Genomic DNA, 18,427 nt, shown 5'->3' on the forward strand with positions numbered 1-18,427 from the left:
GCCGTTTCTATCAAATCGCCGTCATACTTCAGCCATGCAGTAAATGAAAAGCTAAAGGCTGCAAGGCTGCGGATGACGGCGATTTGATAGAAACGGCAATTCAAGTGGTTCACATAACTGTTTATATACCCAAAGACCTCCAAGACTCCTGATGCAGGCCATGAGGCCGAAACATGTACATGTCGGGTCGTTGAGTTACTTTGGGTGAATAAAGATTTTGGATCAATCAGATGAGTTGAAAGACACTTCTTTGTGCACCTTTCTGATTGGACATTTCCACTTAGATTTGTTCCTATGGAAAATCTTTACTCACAGCAACTCAATCCTTTGCTCACGAGAGAAAATTTTTGCTAATCTAATCTAATCTTTATTTTATATACTGAATCTACTCCCTAAGGAGCTCGACTCGGTTTACAGTTCGTTAAAAAATGAAACATAACAAGTAAAAACTGTGGGATAAAAAACAGAAATTGGTTAGATTAGATGGATGGAAAAAGTTAGAAAAAAAGTATGTTGAATTGCTTAAAATTACTATACGACAGCTAAAATCAAATTAACTATTGTGAAAACAACCAGGTTTTTAAACTTTTTCGAAATTGAAATAATTGATCTACCTTAGAGGGAACATTGGTGCTTATCACAGCTTAATAAGAAGACCTCATAATAAAGATGAACCCTTGCCTAGAAAATGACTTTCTGTTGTCCTCAAAAGTGCAACTCTCCCTTTCCAAAGCTTCAAAAGGGGTTCTGAAGCTCCAGATACATAAATTCTGCATAGTTCTTATAAGCCATAGTTTTCTACAGCACATAGGTCTTTAGGGCTAGATACTATATATGGTGTCTTAAGTTGCACATGCAAATCGGTTTATATAGCCAATTTGCACATACAATATGATTATGTAACAAGCCAATCAGTGCTGATAATTAGCAATTAACATCTAATAATTGATTCTAATTGTCACTAATTAGAAGTTATATGCACTACTTTCCAAATGCATCCTGTAAAGTGATGTGTGTCACTTCTAGTGCATGAATCTCAAAAAAGAGGCATGGCCAGTTGAGGAGCATGGGCAGATTGTGGGTATTCCTAAAAGTTAGGTGCACTGTTATAGGATATGCCCAATCCACCCACAACTTAGGTGCAGGTATTTAGGCCTGGTTTTCACTGGCCTAAATATGGTGCGCCTAAATGTTAGTGATACATATGGCCACTAATTGCAGTTCTATAGATGACGAGTGCCTTTTATAGAATCGCACTAAGCACCGTTCCGATTGGCACTGATTTTTTTAGGTGCCATATGTAGAATCTGGAGGTTAGTACATACTGCCTTTTCTTACTTGAAACATCATGAACGTTTGCAAGCCTTCCAGGCCCAGGATCAAACATTCAAGAGAAATCTACTGGACTAATAAACAAGAGGGGTGTGGGAGATCCTGGTCGGGTTTTCCAGGATCCCCCTGTTTACCTATACACAAACAGCACCAACACGTGTCAAAAGTATAAGGAAAATTTTTATTTATACACTCTTTTGAGCCTGTTCACTCACAGGCTCAGGGAAAGTAGTTTCTCTAAATGAATAGTCCCAGGCAGACCCATTAATATATTCCACAGTTCTTGGAATAATAAGTTGGGCTTACCTCAGCCAGCCAACTATCAACAGTCTTACAATATCAGCTCCTTCAAACAGTCCTTTCCAGACTTAACTTCCCAGGGTTCCCCTTAACCCACAGCTAGGGAAGCAATTCAATTCTGAGCCTTCTCTGCTGAGTCCTGCCCTCTGACTCAGCAGGGCTACCTTGTTAAGGTGGCTCAGTACTGAGCTGTAGAGACCAGTGTGTTCTGGGACATGTAGTCTGCTTAGTCTTGAGTTAGCAACCCCTGCTGTATGGAGGTGGAATGGTAGCATTAGCGGAAGATAACCCCTTACTTTTCCACAAGGGAATTATTGTAGAGCACAGTTTATGAAAGTAAGACCTTACCTCAACAGTTCTGCACGTCTCTTCCAGCTGACTTATTGCTGCTTGAATTCTGTCATTGCTTCCGACCAGCAGTGCAATGCCATCACTGAGCTCAGACTGAAAATTAGCATAAAAGTAATTACTCGCACAGTAAATAAATTCCACTATGTCAATAGCAATTTGACTTTCAACACTTTAATACATTTTTTTTACTTCATTGTATTTCATATAATAGGAGTCGTAATATAATATGGCAGTCCACCTAGCTGGGGCACTTCACATTTAATCAGGTGCCCTTAGGTACAGTATGAAAGCTGTATGCTTGCCTGGGATTACACTATGACAGTTTTGTAGCTGAATCAGAATTTGGCTTCTAAAGGGAGAAAACTGAAAAAAAAAAAGGTTTTGTCTCTCTAGTAATAATTTACACTTAAAATCTGTGTTTTCCATGCAAAGCTGGTTGTGATTTAACAAAGTCGGTTCTGAAGTTTCCTTTTTAAACATATCCTTAAGAAAATCAGAATTGCACTGTACTTTAGCATCTTTAGAGGGGGGTCATATGTAAATCTGAAAAATATCATACTTTAGTGAAAAACAAAACATTTGCTACAAAATAACAAATGCACCTCTTTGTTTCAGATCTAAGCAAGATAATATTTTTCATTTATGTCAACAGAAATCAAAAAGCAATGCCATCGTGTACAAATTTTGTTTTATCAAAGAAATAAAGGTCAACAGAAAGACTGCAGGTAAAATTTATTGGACTAATAATACGTGTTTGATTAGTTTACAGGATCAATGTCCCGTTCATTAGGTCATTACAACGTGAACTATGAATGATATTGCTCTACCCAGAAGTTTGGCTTTGAGGGGATAAATTTATAAAGGCTTCTTGGACGGAAATGCATGGAGGGGGAGGGGAGTTATCCAGTCTTTTGCACTGAGTGTCACTTATATGACTTTCTCCCAGTTGACAAGAAATTATATGTGTGCTTGCTGCAAAGAGCTCCTGGCTCTCAGAGAACGAGTCCGTTCCCTTGAGGCTAGAGTTGCAGACTTAGAGGAGCTGAGGGAGACAGAGAGGTACATAGAAGAGACCTACAGGGATGTTGTAGAGAAGTTCCACTTCCATTCTGGCAGCCCCTGTGCTGCCCGGAGGAGGGAGGTCTCTTAAAAGGAGAACATCACTCTGGTGATGCAGGAAATAATCCTGTAGCCAGGACCTACCCACCAAGAGATGCAGATGCAATATCCTCTTTCACCAAGAATCTATCTCTAGGGGCTTCACCCAGAAGGGAGGAGTTAGGATAGCCATTCTGAAGGAGGAGGGTAAATAGTGGTGTGCCACAGGAATCTTTGCTTGTTGCCTTTGCTAATCAGTTAGTGCGTACAACTGATTAGCGCAGCGCACACCTACTTGACATTCCAAACACACCCCCAGCACTAAAAAATAAAAAGTACTTTTTAGCCTGTGGTTGGTGCATGGCACCCGACTGTGCCCTACAGCTGTGGATTTTAAGTGGCAGTAAGCACCTGCTTGATAAAAGAGCTCTTTAGGAAGCTAATATTTGTTAGGTTATTTTGGTTGTTGAAATTTATTGGACTCTGTTTTTTTAATCTGTAGGATTTTCAGTTTCACCATGTGGAATCGGCATTTCTTAACGAAACTAAGAGAAAAGAAATAATATTATAAGTGGAAACATATTTACCTTTTGCCCCTGGAAAACATGTGAGAGTGGAGCAACCTGGCAGTCTTTGTGTACTCCAAATACTTTACACATGGAACATGTTGGCACTTCACAGTTCAGGCAGTAGATATTAATTTTTTCATCCTCATGTTCATCACACGCAGGTTGCTCAGATTTTCGCTCAGGTCTGTAATGAAAGCAATCTGTTATATAAGAAGAAATCTTACAGAAATCTGCTTCATTGCTCAAGAATTCACGAATGTACCATCATGAAGTGTGATCTCAGATGAAAGCAGAGCTAACCACAATCCATCAAAGCTGCTTTGGCCCATTTCTGGATCTCCCATCTCTAAGCATTCTGGGATTAGAAGTCTTTCGTTTTGTATTGGTGATACAGGTGCAATCCCAATATGCCTAGAAATGAGGGGAAACAGGAAAGGATTTGAGTTAAAAGCAAACTCTGGGTAAAAATCTTTCTATACCGCAAATGACAAAACAAGTTGTAGCTCGGTTTTAAATGAACATAGGTAATTTGCCATTTATTCCCCAATTCTGACTTCTTAGAATATTTTGTGACTCAATAAATTCTGCCTGCAGATTAATATGAGGGTTCTTCAAAAATGTTTCAGCACTTTCATGTTTTCGCAGGAAATGATTGGGATGGGAGAAGTGGTAAGATGATGGGGAAAATGTATTGCAAAACAGGGTAATTATGTGGAAAAGTTATATAATTCGCTTTAGAGATATTTAATAAATCATGTTTATAAAAATAAAAGTGCTGAAACTTTGTGATTTGGTATTGATTATTGCTGGACTTTGCTGTCACAGAATGGGATTTTTTTTAGCCCCCTCTCTATCACTAATAATAAAACCCTAAGCGCGCATGCGCACTCCTACCAGCGTGATCCGTGATCCGTAGGTCTGTGGCAGGTAGGAGTGCGCATACATGCTTAGGGTTCTATTAACTTGGGAGGAAATGGCCAGGGCCTCTGGAGCGCAGAGGGGCGGCAGCGATAGAAGCGGCGCGGGCTGACGGGTGGCGGCGGAGGAGAAGCAGCGGCACTGGTGGCAGGAGCAGGAACTCTGAGGGGAGTGCGACCGGGAAATTGCCGCGAGGCAACAGGTGTCGGAGGAAGAGGAGCATCGGCACTGGTGGCAGGAACAGGAACTCTGAGGGGAGTCAGGGAGGCCTACTGCTGGACATGGGGAGCAGAGATGTGCTGCAAGACAGAGGGGGAGGTAAAAGGAAGGGAGAAGGCCTACTGCTTAACAAGGGGAGCAGGGAAGAGGTGCTACTGGATAGGGGGAGCAGGCAAGGGGTGGTGGTGGACAGCTTAGGAAAGAGAGAAACAGAAAGAAAGACAGACAGACAGAAAGCGGCCACATCTATTCTAGCACCCGTTAATGTAACGGACTTAAAGACTAGTTAATAAATATTACTGCCTTTACTGAAATTTTATAGAAGGCAGAGTCTGCCTCCTGAAAAGTTTCTCAAAGTAGTCCTCAGGACATACTCAGGGCTCCTTTTACGAAGCTGCGTTAGCGGCTTTATTGCACGCACCTTTTTAGCATGCACTAACCCCCGCGCTAGTCGAAAAACTGCCGCTTGCTCAAGAGGAGGCGGTAGCAGCTAGCGCGGCCAGAAAATTAGCACGCACTATTACGCGCATTGAACCGCTAATGCGGCTTTTTTACAAGGAGCCCTCAGTCGGTCACTTTTTGACACTGAATATTTGTCCATGAGATAAATTTGCATTCACTGCCTCCTCTGTACAATACTGTATATGAGTCTATTTCCTACACATTCACTATGGATATCCTGATATCCCAACTAGTTTGTTGTATCCTCAGGACTTGGTTGAGAGTCGCTATCCTAGATAATAGCTGCCATCCTCACGGTATTATTTATTTATTTTATTTCTTTAGTTAACATTTTCTGTTCCGCAGTTTCTGTACTTGGCAGGTCTAAACCTAAAAACTGTTTCAATAAAGTAGGAAAAAAGCATCAAGCAACAGTCCTGCTCCCACTTCATATCGAGCCACTGGAATCGTCTGCAGATCAGATCCCTTGAAGGACTCCTCAGCTTTATAAAAGCAATTAAAACATACCTCTTCACCTAAACCCCTGCCCTTGACCAATGGACTACAAAGAGATGTATACTGGAACCAGTATGTGTCACGTAAGGAAAATTTTTGTTGTAAAATCTTGCACTGTAACTATGGCACATCTAACCTATAAACTGTGTGTGCACCAAATTAAGATAAAACTTGCACTGAAAGGATAACTATGGCAAATTATAACCAGTAAACTGTATTTTATATATATTAATATTAGACCCTAGTACTGTATATATCATGTTAAGATTAAAAACTTATATCGTATATCTTTTGTCTCCGCACAGAAACCACGCGGTAGACCCTTTTGTCTTGTGTTTTGATTTGTTCCTGGTTCTTTGTATTCAGATTGTGGTTTACTTCTTTGTATTCTTCTTTTCTTAATAAAAGAAAATTTAAAAAAAAACAAAACTTGTATCGTAAACTTGCACTGAAATTATGTATGTTTAACCTGTAACCCATTCTGAGCTCTTTGGGGACAACGGGATACAAAAATGAATTAAATAAATAAATAAATATGTAGATAGGAAAGTAGAGCATCTAAAGCGGCGTGAAAGAGTAAATTTTGGAGGACATTCTAAGAAGAGCTTGGGCTTAGCTGCCACAAGATTCATCGTCACAGCTCTGAGAGCTATTTTAGATTAGCTGCAAAATTTAAGGTCTCCAGATTGTGCCACTTGTTATGCTGGGTTTGATTTAACCTACATGTTGGGATTTACTGGGTTGTGACTCAGACTGGACACAGAGACAGACTGAGGGCTTGATGGGCCTTGGTTTGACCCAGCATGGCTTTTCATATGTTATTATGTTCCTACAGGAATCCTGTGAGAGAAGTTCAAAACGGTATCATTTTAAAGCCTATTTTATAAAGGCAAAATATATAGAACAGTTAAATAATAAATACAATTTCTATAACTACAAATATAGGCCCATCAACACAGAACTAATCAACTTTCCTTGTGCACAGTATTCATTGTACACCAAAAAGAATGTCATTTGTGTCATCATCTACCCATAAGTCTTTTTTTTTTCCTATTTCTTTTTCCTATTTCTTTGTGCAAATGAATTTCAATCATACTCAATTTTTCAATCCCTCTGTAACTGGCTGCTTAAAATCTTGTGATTTATCTTATAGAAGCAACTGAGCTATCAGGTTTTGAGTGCTTGGTTTGCCTCAGGGTGGAGTGCCTCAAGACTTAGCAGTGGTCATATTCCCAATTCATTTTGAACTGGAGCAGCAGCAGCAGACTTTGACCTAGGCATACCTGGATGGCAAGCCCCAGTGCTCTAACCACTAAGCTACTCCTCGGACTCTGGGATGCAAAATGTTTTGCTCTAGAGCCCATTAAACCTTTTTGCACTGCTCTGATCACAAAGAGCAGCAGTAGGATCTGAACGAGGCACCTCTGGATGTCAATCCAGTTACTCTTACTACTAAGCAACTTCGAGTCATAGGAGTAGCTTAGTAAGGAAAGTACCAGTTTTGACTTCAGTCCGTACTACAAAAAATTACACTGGCTACCAATGGAGGCTAGAGTCCTGTTCAAATTTGCCTATATCTGTTTTAAATCAATTTTTGATATGTCTCCAGTTTACCATGTTTCTCATTTTCTCCTGGATCTTTCAAACAAGTCCACACGTAGAGTACATCTATTTGCATACCCTACTATAAAATCTTGTCGTTTCAAGAGATTCCTCGATAGAACTCTTGCTTTTCAGGAAGCCAAAATGAATGACTAGCTAGGAAAAATTATTCCATGTATCTCATCTTACTAGTCTTTTAGAAAATTAGTAAAAATGCAATTATTTGATAGATTTGCAACCTAAGTTTTTGTTACTGTTTTGTTCATTTTATTTGTCATGTATTCTGTTATGATTCTGTACAATTCGCTGACTGTTTCAGTTTCTCTTGTTGTAAACTGCCTAGAACTGGCATGGTCTGGCAGTATATAAGAATAAAGTTGTTATTATTATTATTTAGTCAGAGGAGTAGCTTGATGGTTAAATTAGAGAATGGCATGGGGACTGTTTACCATGGTAAACCACGGTTACCGCAGCAAATCTACAGGGACTAGAAAATTTGCAGCAGATTTACCGTGGGGACAGGAACAAGACCTGTTACCGCCCCATGAGTGGTAAAAATGATTGCCCCTGTGGTAAAACCATTTGTACCCAGGTCAGGCTTGGCATCTCCTCCCCGGCTCCTCTTGCGCCTATTTTACCTTCAAGAGCCAGCCATGCCACAATGAAGGAAACCAAAACCAGAGCCTGAGACCAATGTGATTTGAAGAATAAAATTACCAGACAACAAAAAGTAGAAAAAATAATTTTATTTTCTATTTTGTGATTAGAATATATCAGATGTGAAATGTGTATCCTGCCACAGCTGGTGTTAGATTTAACTGGGGACCACAAAGTAGAGAATGACACGGTGGATGTTACCTGCGGATAGTCGCGAGTAGCCGTGGGTAACCCGCCAAAACGGTGGAGGGTGGAAAGGTGCTCACTGCAGGTGCGGGGACAAGGCCATCCACTGCCCCATGGAGCAGTGAATGACCTTGTCCCCGCAGTTAAGGGAGGGAACGTGTGTCAGAGGAGAAGCTTCCGCCCACACATGCACACGATGCACATAGGTTCCGGCGGCTTTCAACAAGTACTCTGAAACCTTAAAACGCCCCGAGAAGGTAAGGGGAGGGAGGGAGATGCACGGACTGCGTGAGAGGTGCCAAAGGGCAGTGAGGTGGTGAGAGGGAAGAGTGGATGCTGCGGAGACGGAGACAGGGCAGTGAAGGGGATGACGGGGACGGGGCGGTGAAGGGGATGGTGGGGATGGGGCGGTGAAGGGGATGGCGGGGACGGGGTGGTGAAGGGGGCGGTGGTCCGGTGACGGGACAGATTTTTTCCCCATGTCATTCTCTACCACAAATCCCACCACCTGGCCATGCTTCTTTAGCTTCCAGCAAGCCTGGGGCTCTCTCTGACCAGGGGGCAGTTGCCTTAGTTTCACTCCCCTTATACTATTCCTGCTATGTGTGACTGAGGTATTCTGTTAGCATGATTTTTCTATGTAGCATTCTGTGGTAATTTGGCTTGTTCATTTTTCTTGATAGTGGAGGGGATATCTGTGAGAGGGAGGGGAGGGGAGACAGGTTTTGTTGTTTATAAAATATACAGAATATTGTTTCTTTTTATACTTTCATAAAATGATTTCAATATAAAATTGTAACTATTCAAGGTTTGTGCGGATGGGATCAGACAGATTTTGTGGGGACTGGGCAGGGACAGGGGAGACAGGATGGGGACAGGATGGAGACAGAGACTGAGCTCACAAGGACAGGATGGAGACTGAGCTCACAGGGAAGGGGCGGGAGCAGGGACAAAGTTTGTCCCCATGCCATTCTCTAGGTTAAATCAACAAGCCTGTAAGCTAGGGGGGTCAAATTCAAGTCCTAGTGCTATTTCTTTGATCAGAGTAGTGCAAAACTAAATATATTAAGTGCTATTTAACAGACCAGGACACCTGCCTGAAAATGGTTGGTGTGTACCAAGTTAGGTGCCTACCATTTAATTAATTGTTTTTTATGACACTTTTCAATTAACAGCACTGATTAAACCTAATTAAATAATTAATTAGGCATTCTGATCTAAGCACTTAACTTTAGGCATCTTTTTTAAAAATTCTTTATTGATTTTTAAACCTGATAAAAAGTGCAAACAAATATACATTCATTGTATAGAATCACAGCACTTATATTCTTACAGACAGTTAAAACATCTTAACCCCACCCATCCCCTTCCCGTTCCCTCCCTCCCTACCTGGATGTATGCAGAAATCAAAGAAAAGCCAGAAATTCAGGAATCAATCTATTGTCTGACAAAAACCTCTAATGGACTCCATATCTCTTTAAATCTTTTACTAGTTCCCAATTGTTCTGAAATCATCCTTTCATATCTGTAATATTGACAAAGAGTTTCCCACCAAAAAGTAAAGTTCAGTCTATCCCAGTTCTTCCAATTTCTCATTAACTGCATTGCCACCCCTGTCATAATCAGAAGAAATCTACTTTTATGTGCGTCGATTGGATTCTTGGATTTCAACAATGTCCCAAATAGAACCAACTAAACTGAAGTTCCCTAGTGGGAAAAATTCCACAAAATAGTATATATCAAACACTTCCCACTTTTATGAAAAAGTGCAAAGTATACTATTCCTACAGGAGGAGGCCTCAGTAATGGAGCCTACGCGTAGGATACTGGAGTATGGCTGATGATTGGAGATAAGGAGCTAAGTAACTACGCTGGAAATCTCAGTCACCAAATAGAACCAAGTCATAAGACAATGGTATCAAGACACCGAGTACCATATTAATTTTTACCCATATTGATTTCCAAAAATTGAGTATCAACAGACAATAAAAGTAAAAAATGATATAATGTCCCTACATCAAGATGACAGTGCCAGCATTTATTATACTTTAAATTATCCAACTTTTGTAAACGAACAGGGGTCCAAAAATTTCTATATAACAAAAAGAACCAGGTTTGTCTCATAGATGCTGAAGCTATATATCTCATTCTCCAAGTCCAAATCCGTGGCCATTGTGTAGCAGAAATACCCTGTTTTGTTTCTATGCTCCAAATGTCTCTCAAACTTGTTTTAGGTTTTTTTGCCAAATATTCAGATATTAATTTGTACCACTTGGTGGCCTGATGCCCTTGAAAATCTTTCTGGAAACATAGACCCGGCAAGCTATACTGATTTTTTTAAGTTGCACCAGTCAGGAAACCCCTTCTGAATGGCCTGCGTCAACTGCAACCATTTATAACCTTGAGACGTTGATATATCAAATTATTGTTGTAACTGTAATAAATTTACCATTTACCCATTCAGAATTACATCTTTTAAGGTACGAATGCCTGCCTGCAACCAATGTTTCCAGAGGATTTAAACTCACCGATTTGTACCTTGGAGTTTAACCATAAGGACTGACAGTTGGTTTGCTGTTTCAGAATAGGAGTTAAAGCATCAATGAATTTTAATGTTACCCAAGTTGAACAAAATATAATATTGTCCTTATAAATTCTGGGAAGCTTGATGCTCAATATATGGCTGAGATGAAGTGGGATCTCAACTCAATGTACGTTGTAAATAGTTAAAGCAGGGGTTCATTCACTCAAAACATCACAAAAACAGGACAGTTGACAAAATCATAAATAAACGGAGAAAAATAAACCTCAATTGTGGGTCGCCAGGACTACACAAGTACCTAAGCTCACCACCTCATCACGGGTTTATGAAAAAACTCCGTACAGTTATAAATTACTTTCATACTTCAGCATCACTTTAGAAGAATAGTTTTCAAAAGATTCTCAAAGGATTTGAAATTAAACGTCCTGTAATCTGAAGATGAGTGCTTGACTCTCCTATACACGCTAAGTTGCATAAGTGTTTAGCCACGCTACTAGACGTTGTTTAGAATTTATCTACAGCTGGAGCTGATTGCCATACATTTAGTTAGTTTGGGGCTGTCTCACTTACTTATAGAAAATTACAGGACGTTTAATTTCAAATCCTTTGAGAATCTTTTGAAAACTATTCTTCTAAAGTGATGCTGAAGTATGAAAGTAATTTATAACTGTACGGAGTTTTTTCATAAACCCGTGATGAGGTGGTGAGCTTAGGTACTTGTGTAGTCCTGGCGACCCACAATTGAGGTTTATTTTTCTCCGTTTATTTATGATTTTGTCAACTGTCCTGTTTTTGTGATGTTTTGAGTGAATGAACCCCTGCTTTAACTATTTACAACGTACATTGAGTTGAGATTTTTCTTTACAGAATACGATTGTACCTTTATTACATTAGTTAATTTATTAACTGGCTCCATGAGATGAAGTGGGGCCATAAGGTGACTTTCCAGAATTAACCAAACTGGCAGATTCTCCATGACTTTAGGCATCTTTTATAGAATCAGGTTCGTAGAGTATTCTTTGGCCTGAAGGCTCCAGGTTATACCTAGTTTGGACATGTGCAGATCAAATGCATGCCCACATTTAGGTGCCCCGATGTCTAGTCTATAATAGCATCTGGGTGTCCAGATTCTGATATTGAATACTGGTATAACCTGACATTAGTCCACCTTGCATTTTGTGAGTGGGCTTCGTTCCTGCCTCCACTGGGCCAGCAAGGATTGCAAATAGGCCTGGGGGAGGCCTATCCTGTATGTGGGAGTATGGAGGTTGTGTGGTCAGGGAAAGGGGGAAGTGGGGGAGGGGGTTCAGAGTCCCAGGACTAGAAAAGAGGGATCAGGCCTGGGGAGAGGGGGAATTTATTTTTGCTATGTTGATCCTAGACCTGCATAACTGTCTAATATGGGCCCTAGCTGAATATTACCCAGGACTCACATGAGCTCCAGCAGCCAGAGCACATTTCATTAGCCCCAGATATTCATTGCTAGTGCCCGCAAAAGGCCCTATACTGAAAATCTGGGGGTAATTTAGCCAGTCACAGTCAGCATTTTAAAAAAAATAATGATTTCCACCAGCTGAATATGAAAGAGCTACTTCACTACTAATGAGTCTACACTGGCTGCCAGTTGCCGCCCATGTGCAATTTAAAGTTTTTTTGTCTTGTTTTTAAGATGCTGTTTGGCAACTGTCCAGTATGTGTATTATCTTTATTGAAAATTAGGCCAATCTTGGTGTTTACTTGCTCAGTTCATATCAACAACTTTGAGTTCTTTTCTGTTTTCTCTGTCCAATTGGCTTCATCTTGTTCTGAATTGATCAACATAGCTGTATCTAAACTATGAAACGTTTTGCCTTTTGATATTAGATAGAGGAAGAGAGGAAATATGATAAAGATGTTTAAATACCTATGTGGCATAAATGCACATGAGGTGAGTCTCTTTCATTTGTAAGGAAACTCAGGAACGAGAGGGCATAGGATGAAGTTAAGATGTGATAGGCTCAGGAGTATTCTAAAGAAATACTTTTTTACAGAAAGGGTGGTAGATGCATGGAATGGACTCCTGATAGAGGTAGTGGAGACAAAGACTGTGTCTGAATTCAAAAAAGCGTGAGACAGGCATGTGGGATCTCTTAGGGAGAGGAAGATAGTAAACGTTGTAGATAGAACTGGATAAGCAATTTGGACTTTATCTGCCATCATGTTTCTATGTTTAGATGCATGAGAAATTATCTTAAATTTCAGAAGCTATTGCAGGCATGGTTATTCAGTAAATGAATGGATCATGCTTCCAAGACAGCCACCAACTCATGGCAGCATGCACAGTGAGGAATAAACATCCCTGTGGTGTTTCACAACAGAGTACAGGAGTGGTTTGCCATTGCTTTCTCCTGCACAGTATGTGGTTCCACTATGTTGCTGCTGCCTATGGGGGCCCTCAGCCTACAACACTGGATATTTGCAGGTACTAGCCAGGCCTGACCTTGCTTAGCTTCCAATAGTACGAGTAGGCCTACACAGCAGCTAGGCTATAGATATTCAGCAAATACTTTCAATAAATTTACCAATGGAGCTGAAATTCACATTTGTTGTTTTCTGCGTTTTAATTCTTTATTCTTTTTGCAATAATGGGTTATAATGAGATATTTTTCTCTTATATTTTAGACCGTCCTGAGCTAATGGTTGTGATTGTCTATAACAGTGTCTCACAAACTTTATGAGCCGTGGCACACTAAACTGGCAGCCGCGGCTCAAAGGTACCTGGAAGTGTGCGGACGACACCGTGATGATGTCATATGCTTGCGTGATGTCATCCAGATGGGACCCTGAACCGCCAGTGGGGAGTGCTACATAAAGAGGCACAGACAGGAGGAGAGATGCCAGAGAGGAGGAGTGGCGGCAGCTGACTGCCTACAGAATGTGCCTCTCACCCTTGCTACGCTACTGGGTACAAACTTAGGGGCCCTAGTGCTAAGCCCAGATTCAACATACCAGTACTTGGGGCTTTTTTTTTTTTTTTTTTTTTTTTAATAAATTATTTTGCAGGTCCTGTGCTAATTTTTCCATTAGTATGTGGGACTTGCAAAAACTTAACATAAGAGCACTTACCACCTCCTATTTAGGAGACACTAAGGGCCAGCTTCTATAAACAGTGCCCAAGATAGGCGTCACTAGGCACCATAATTGAGGCTGCTTAGGGATGCCTAGCCTAAATTAAATCAATTAGCTTAAATGACATGCTAATTGACTGTGGTTAGGTGTGGAATTCTGTGCAGCACCTAGCAACACATAAGTGGAGGCGCCTTCCAACACCTAATGATGCCTACCTAAAAAGTGAGCGTAGTTAGGGGCAGAGAATAGGTGTGGTTGACTTAGGCATCCGAGCTAGATGCTAGTAAGTTAGGCCAGTAAAACCTGACCTAATATTTTGGCGCCTACCTCCAGGACACCTAGCAATGCCTAAGCACTCCTAGGCGGGATTCTATAAATGGTGCCTAGCAGTTGATTGACAACCACGCTGAGCGGCGCTTACAGTATAAGTGCTGCTAGGCGCCATTTATCAAATCAGGTCCTAAGTACTTCCGTGTTAACTCAATATTGGCCGCTTAGATTACTGCTACTTGCTTCTTTCAGGTCTTCCGCTCAACCATCTCTCTCTTCTTCAATCCGTCCAAAATTCTGCTGCACGACTTATATTCCGTGAGAGCCGCCATACTCACATTACTCCTCTCCTCCCTTCATTGGCTCCCCATCCGTTTCCAAATACAGTTCAAACTCCTTACTCACCTACAAGTGCATTCACTCGGCAGCCCCACAATATCTCTTCTTACATATCTCCTGCTATGCTCCCTCCCGCAGACTCCATTCATCAGGTACATCCCTCCTATCCATACCTTTCTCTTCCACTTCCAACTCCAGACTCCGTCCCTTCTATCTTGCTGCGCCATATGCCTGGAGCAGACTGCCCAAGTCATTATGTCAAGCTCCATCATGAGCAGTATTCAAATCCAAGCTAAAAGACCACTTTTTCAAGGCTGCTTTTAACTCCTATCTCCTACTCCCCATAAGATACCTATGCCCATCTTATCCCTACCCAATCCCTATATGTACTGTTTGTCTGTTTAAACTAGATTGTAAGCTCTTCTGAGAAGGGACCATCTATTACATGTTAAATGCCCATGTACAGCGCTGCATACGCCTTTCAATGCTTTAGAAATGATACATAATGGTAGTACACTTCTCTCTCTGTATTTGCTGTGATATGGGATTAACAGACCCGCGAATACAGAAAAACCGCGAATAACTGTTTCATATGTTATTCACTGTTTTCTATTAAGAACCATCGTGAATATGGTGAAACCGCAAATAACATGGTGGGAGACCTGGCCTGTTCCTGAAGGAGAGGCAAAACATGGTGAAGAAATTGCTGGGAATCAGCAATTTTCTTGGTAAACACTTGGAATCAGCAATTTCTCTATGCAAGCTGACATAATTTGGGGGGGAGGAGCCAGCAAGCTAAAAACCGTGAATAATCGAAACTGCGATTGCTGAAACAGTGAATACGGAGGGAGAAGTGTAGTAGCGTTTGCTAATGCAAACACATTAGTTGATTAATGCTTCCATGACTGCTCTCTACCCATGACTTGCCTCCTTTAATGCATCACGCATTAGGTCATTTTTGCCCTGAAAGGTACATGTTAGTACCTAACGCAGCTTAGTATAAAAGCCCCAAAATTTGGAGCAAATATTCTTTGAATGTTGGGCCCATAATTTTCGCTGTCACATGAAAACTGGCAACATAGCACACATAATGAAGTATAGTAGGAAGCTGCAAAAATTCAAGCACAAGACAGGCAATTGACAGAAACTCTGTAGGAGACATTTACCAGTGAATACTGGTTTCAGCATCCTAAACAAAAATGTGACCACTGAACTTTGCAGGAAATAGTATCCACTGCCCTTTTCTACAAAATAAGAAGCATACTAAGAATTTGGATATAGAGTTCATTATATGATGATGGGCAAGTTCAGATAATACATTACAGATATTTAATGAAATCTGACACACTTTAATCAAGGAGAAACATGTTAAGACTGATACCTGGACAACCCAGACCCCAGTTAGTCTTTCCTGTTCCCTGTTATGTCCCTGTATTTTTTTTTCATCCCTGCTTTCCTTCTAATTTTCTCTTTCTCTCACCAACTCTTCTGTTTCTTAGAACATAAGATTGAGTCAGACTAAGGTTCATGGAGCCTAAAATCCTCTCTCTGACAGTAGCTAAATGTAGATCAGTTTTCCTTCTTTTCCTTGTAGCACAGTTAAAAGTAATGTCATATTTTCTTCAATCTTTCTCTTTGTTGGCTGTTTGGAACACTTCAGATATAAACTCAAATGAATAAAATGAATACCTGTCAAGGATAATGTTGAAAAATTATTTCACGCTCCCTTACTAGAAGGAGTATATAAATTTTTCCTCCATTTGTGTTTTTGAAAAATTAACATTAATTCTGGGGGCTCAGTGGCAGTCTGACATATGGAAGCTCCCTGAAGTTCCCAGAATAAATCCCCAAATCAGACCTGTCATTTTATGGGTTAATCAGACTGAGGATGTTGTGGAGACAATTTTTGCAGTTGCTGATGGGTCAGAACCCGGTCATCATTTAAGGATGACACCCAGTCCCCTGGGGGGGGGGGGGAAAGGGGGGGAGTGGAGATACAAAGCAAGTGAAAAATGCCTGGGAGTTGGGAATAATGACTCCTGGATCCCAGTCCTCATTCCAGTTGAACTGGAAGGATAACACAGCAAGATGAAACTACAGGGACTAAAAACAAACAAACAAAAAAGATCTGGCTCTATTGAATTCTCTTTGCTTAAACCTGATATTTGTGCTGCTGGTTATCAGAATCTAAGGCCTGGTTGTCAATTAATTACTATTTGGAAACCTCATTTAGACACTTTAACATCATATACCTGTAGTCGGATTTTAATTAATATGTCATAAATTAATTTCTTAATTTCTTTTGTAGTCACAGTTCTGGGAAGGGGATGGAGAAAAAGGGAGGGAAATTGGAAAATTGTTTTATTGATATTGTACATTGTAATATTGAGAAATAATTTGAAAATGTATTATTGTGTGTAATTGTATCTGAAACTTTAATAAAAATGATTTAAACTAAAGCCTGAAGGTTTTGTGAGTTTTGTTTTCCAACACTTTAACATATAATGGGCTACAGTACACAAACTCCAGGAAAGCATCACTGTACACATGGAGAGAATTATAGCACTAAGACATGATATATGCGTCATGAGCCATATCAACAATGCTATAGGTGTGCATTAGTGTATTACCTGGTAGATTCCTGTTTATATATGTCAATGATATTTTCCACCAGCAAGTTCCTCTGCAGTCCATACACTCCATGCCTGTCTAGGATCACTTCGTGCCTACAGGAGGGGCATCGGAATCGACCCCCTGATGCCACCGTGTTACCTCCTCTTGTTAGTAAATATGGGTTGGAGGACTGTTCTTGCAAAACAACAAAATAACTGTTTAGCAAAGCCATGCACAATATTTGCATATATTCTAAACATGGATTTCATCTTTGGGGTTTTTTTTTGTTTGATTGTTTGTTTGTTTTTTACTAGCTCATAGCTTTGGGTATAATGTGAAAACAAGAATTGTGTCATCAGCTTTTCTGAAGTGATCAAGACTGAAGAAGTAATTTAATTTCTGTGCCAACAATATTGAGAAAATGAGGGACTCGCGCTATCATTCTGAACAGATACACAATGCTAAAAGCACATATGTGAGACTTTCAATAAAAGAACCAAATGGGCAGATATTTTATTAATGTACTGTGGAAAGATGAGTGGTTGAGCCATTCTTCTCAGGATGTGGACCAGTGAACCACAAGTAATTTTATATGTAAATGCCTTAGGTTACTGTGTTCTTCTTCCAGTGTTATACATTTTAGAAAAACTCTATGCAATGGAGTCCTGCAGATTATATTAGCTCTAATAAAGCAAAATAATAGCAATACAAATCTATTCTATAAAAAAACACAATAGTAATTGTGTAAAAATATGGCAGGTGTGAAGTGTATGTATACAAAAAACTGGTTACTCTTCTCTGCAAATTGAAAACTTGCCACATCAAAAACCTACCTGGAAAATATCACTAGCACACTTTCTACACAGGTTGTGCTGACAGGGTAGAATAACCACAGGTTTGGTGAACATCTCTAAACAGATGGGGCAAATAAGCTGTTTCTCCAAGTTATCCATGGTTTGCTGCTCTTTGGAAAAGGATTTGTAATTCAGAGAGGTGCTCATCTCCCAGCTAGTTCGAGGTGTGTAAATTCAAAATTAGGCCGCGCTGATCACTTCCCAGGTTTGTTCCCTTAAAATCATTCCAGAGATTGAGTGATCCGGTGTCCTATGAGTTCCTCCAGCTGGAGGACTTTGTTTAAAGAGTGGGCTGAATAGGGCTGGAGCTAATTTTAGAAACAACATGTCACTGGTTGCCATCTTGAGTTGTCCATATATGCAAGTGAAATGAGATGGATCCAAGCAGGTGACAGATCACAGGGATGAATGAGCAACATTCTTGGTTTAAAAAGTGGGGGAGGGCATACAAGAGCTAGGCAGTTGCTAGTGACAATGCATCACTCATCAGTTAAGAGAAGCATATGTGTTAA

At 40.4% G+C, this 18,427-nt stretch overlaps 1 protein-coding gene across 6 annotated transcripts in view; it reads right to left on the reverse strand.

Annotated features, from left to right (window-relative positions):
* TRIM55 (tripartite motif containing 55) overlaps nt 1-18,186 on the reverse strand; it is a 96,296-nt gene extending 78,110 nt beyond the window's left edge. For all 6 annotated transcript variants that reach the window (XM_033933798.1, XM_033933794.1, XM_033933799.1 and 3 more), the window contains exons 1-4: nt 17,895-18,186; nt 17,079-17,251; nt 3,669-3,834; nt 1,981-2,076 (exon numbers count right to left, since the gene is read on the reverse strand). In XM_033933798.1, the coding sequence (XP_033789689.1) occupies nt 1,981-2,076; nt 3,669-3,834; nt 17,079-17,251; nt 17,895-18,062 (603 nt within the window). In that variant the 5' untranslated portion in view covers nt 18,063-18,186. The remainder of the gene's footprint in view (nt 1-1,980; nt 2,077-3,668; nt 3,835-17,078; nt 17,252-17,894) is intronic.
* Nucleotides 18,187-18,427: the final 241 nt, after the last annotated feature.

The sequence above is a fragment of the Geotrypetes seraphini genome, chromosome 2 (genome assembly GCF_902459505.1).
Source record: "Geotrypetes seraphini chromosome 2, aGeoSer1.1, whole genome shotgun sequence".
Taxonomy (NCBI): Eukaryota; Metazoa; Chordata; class Amphibia; order Gymnophiona; family Dermophiidae; genus Geotrypetes; species Geotrypetes seraphini.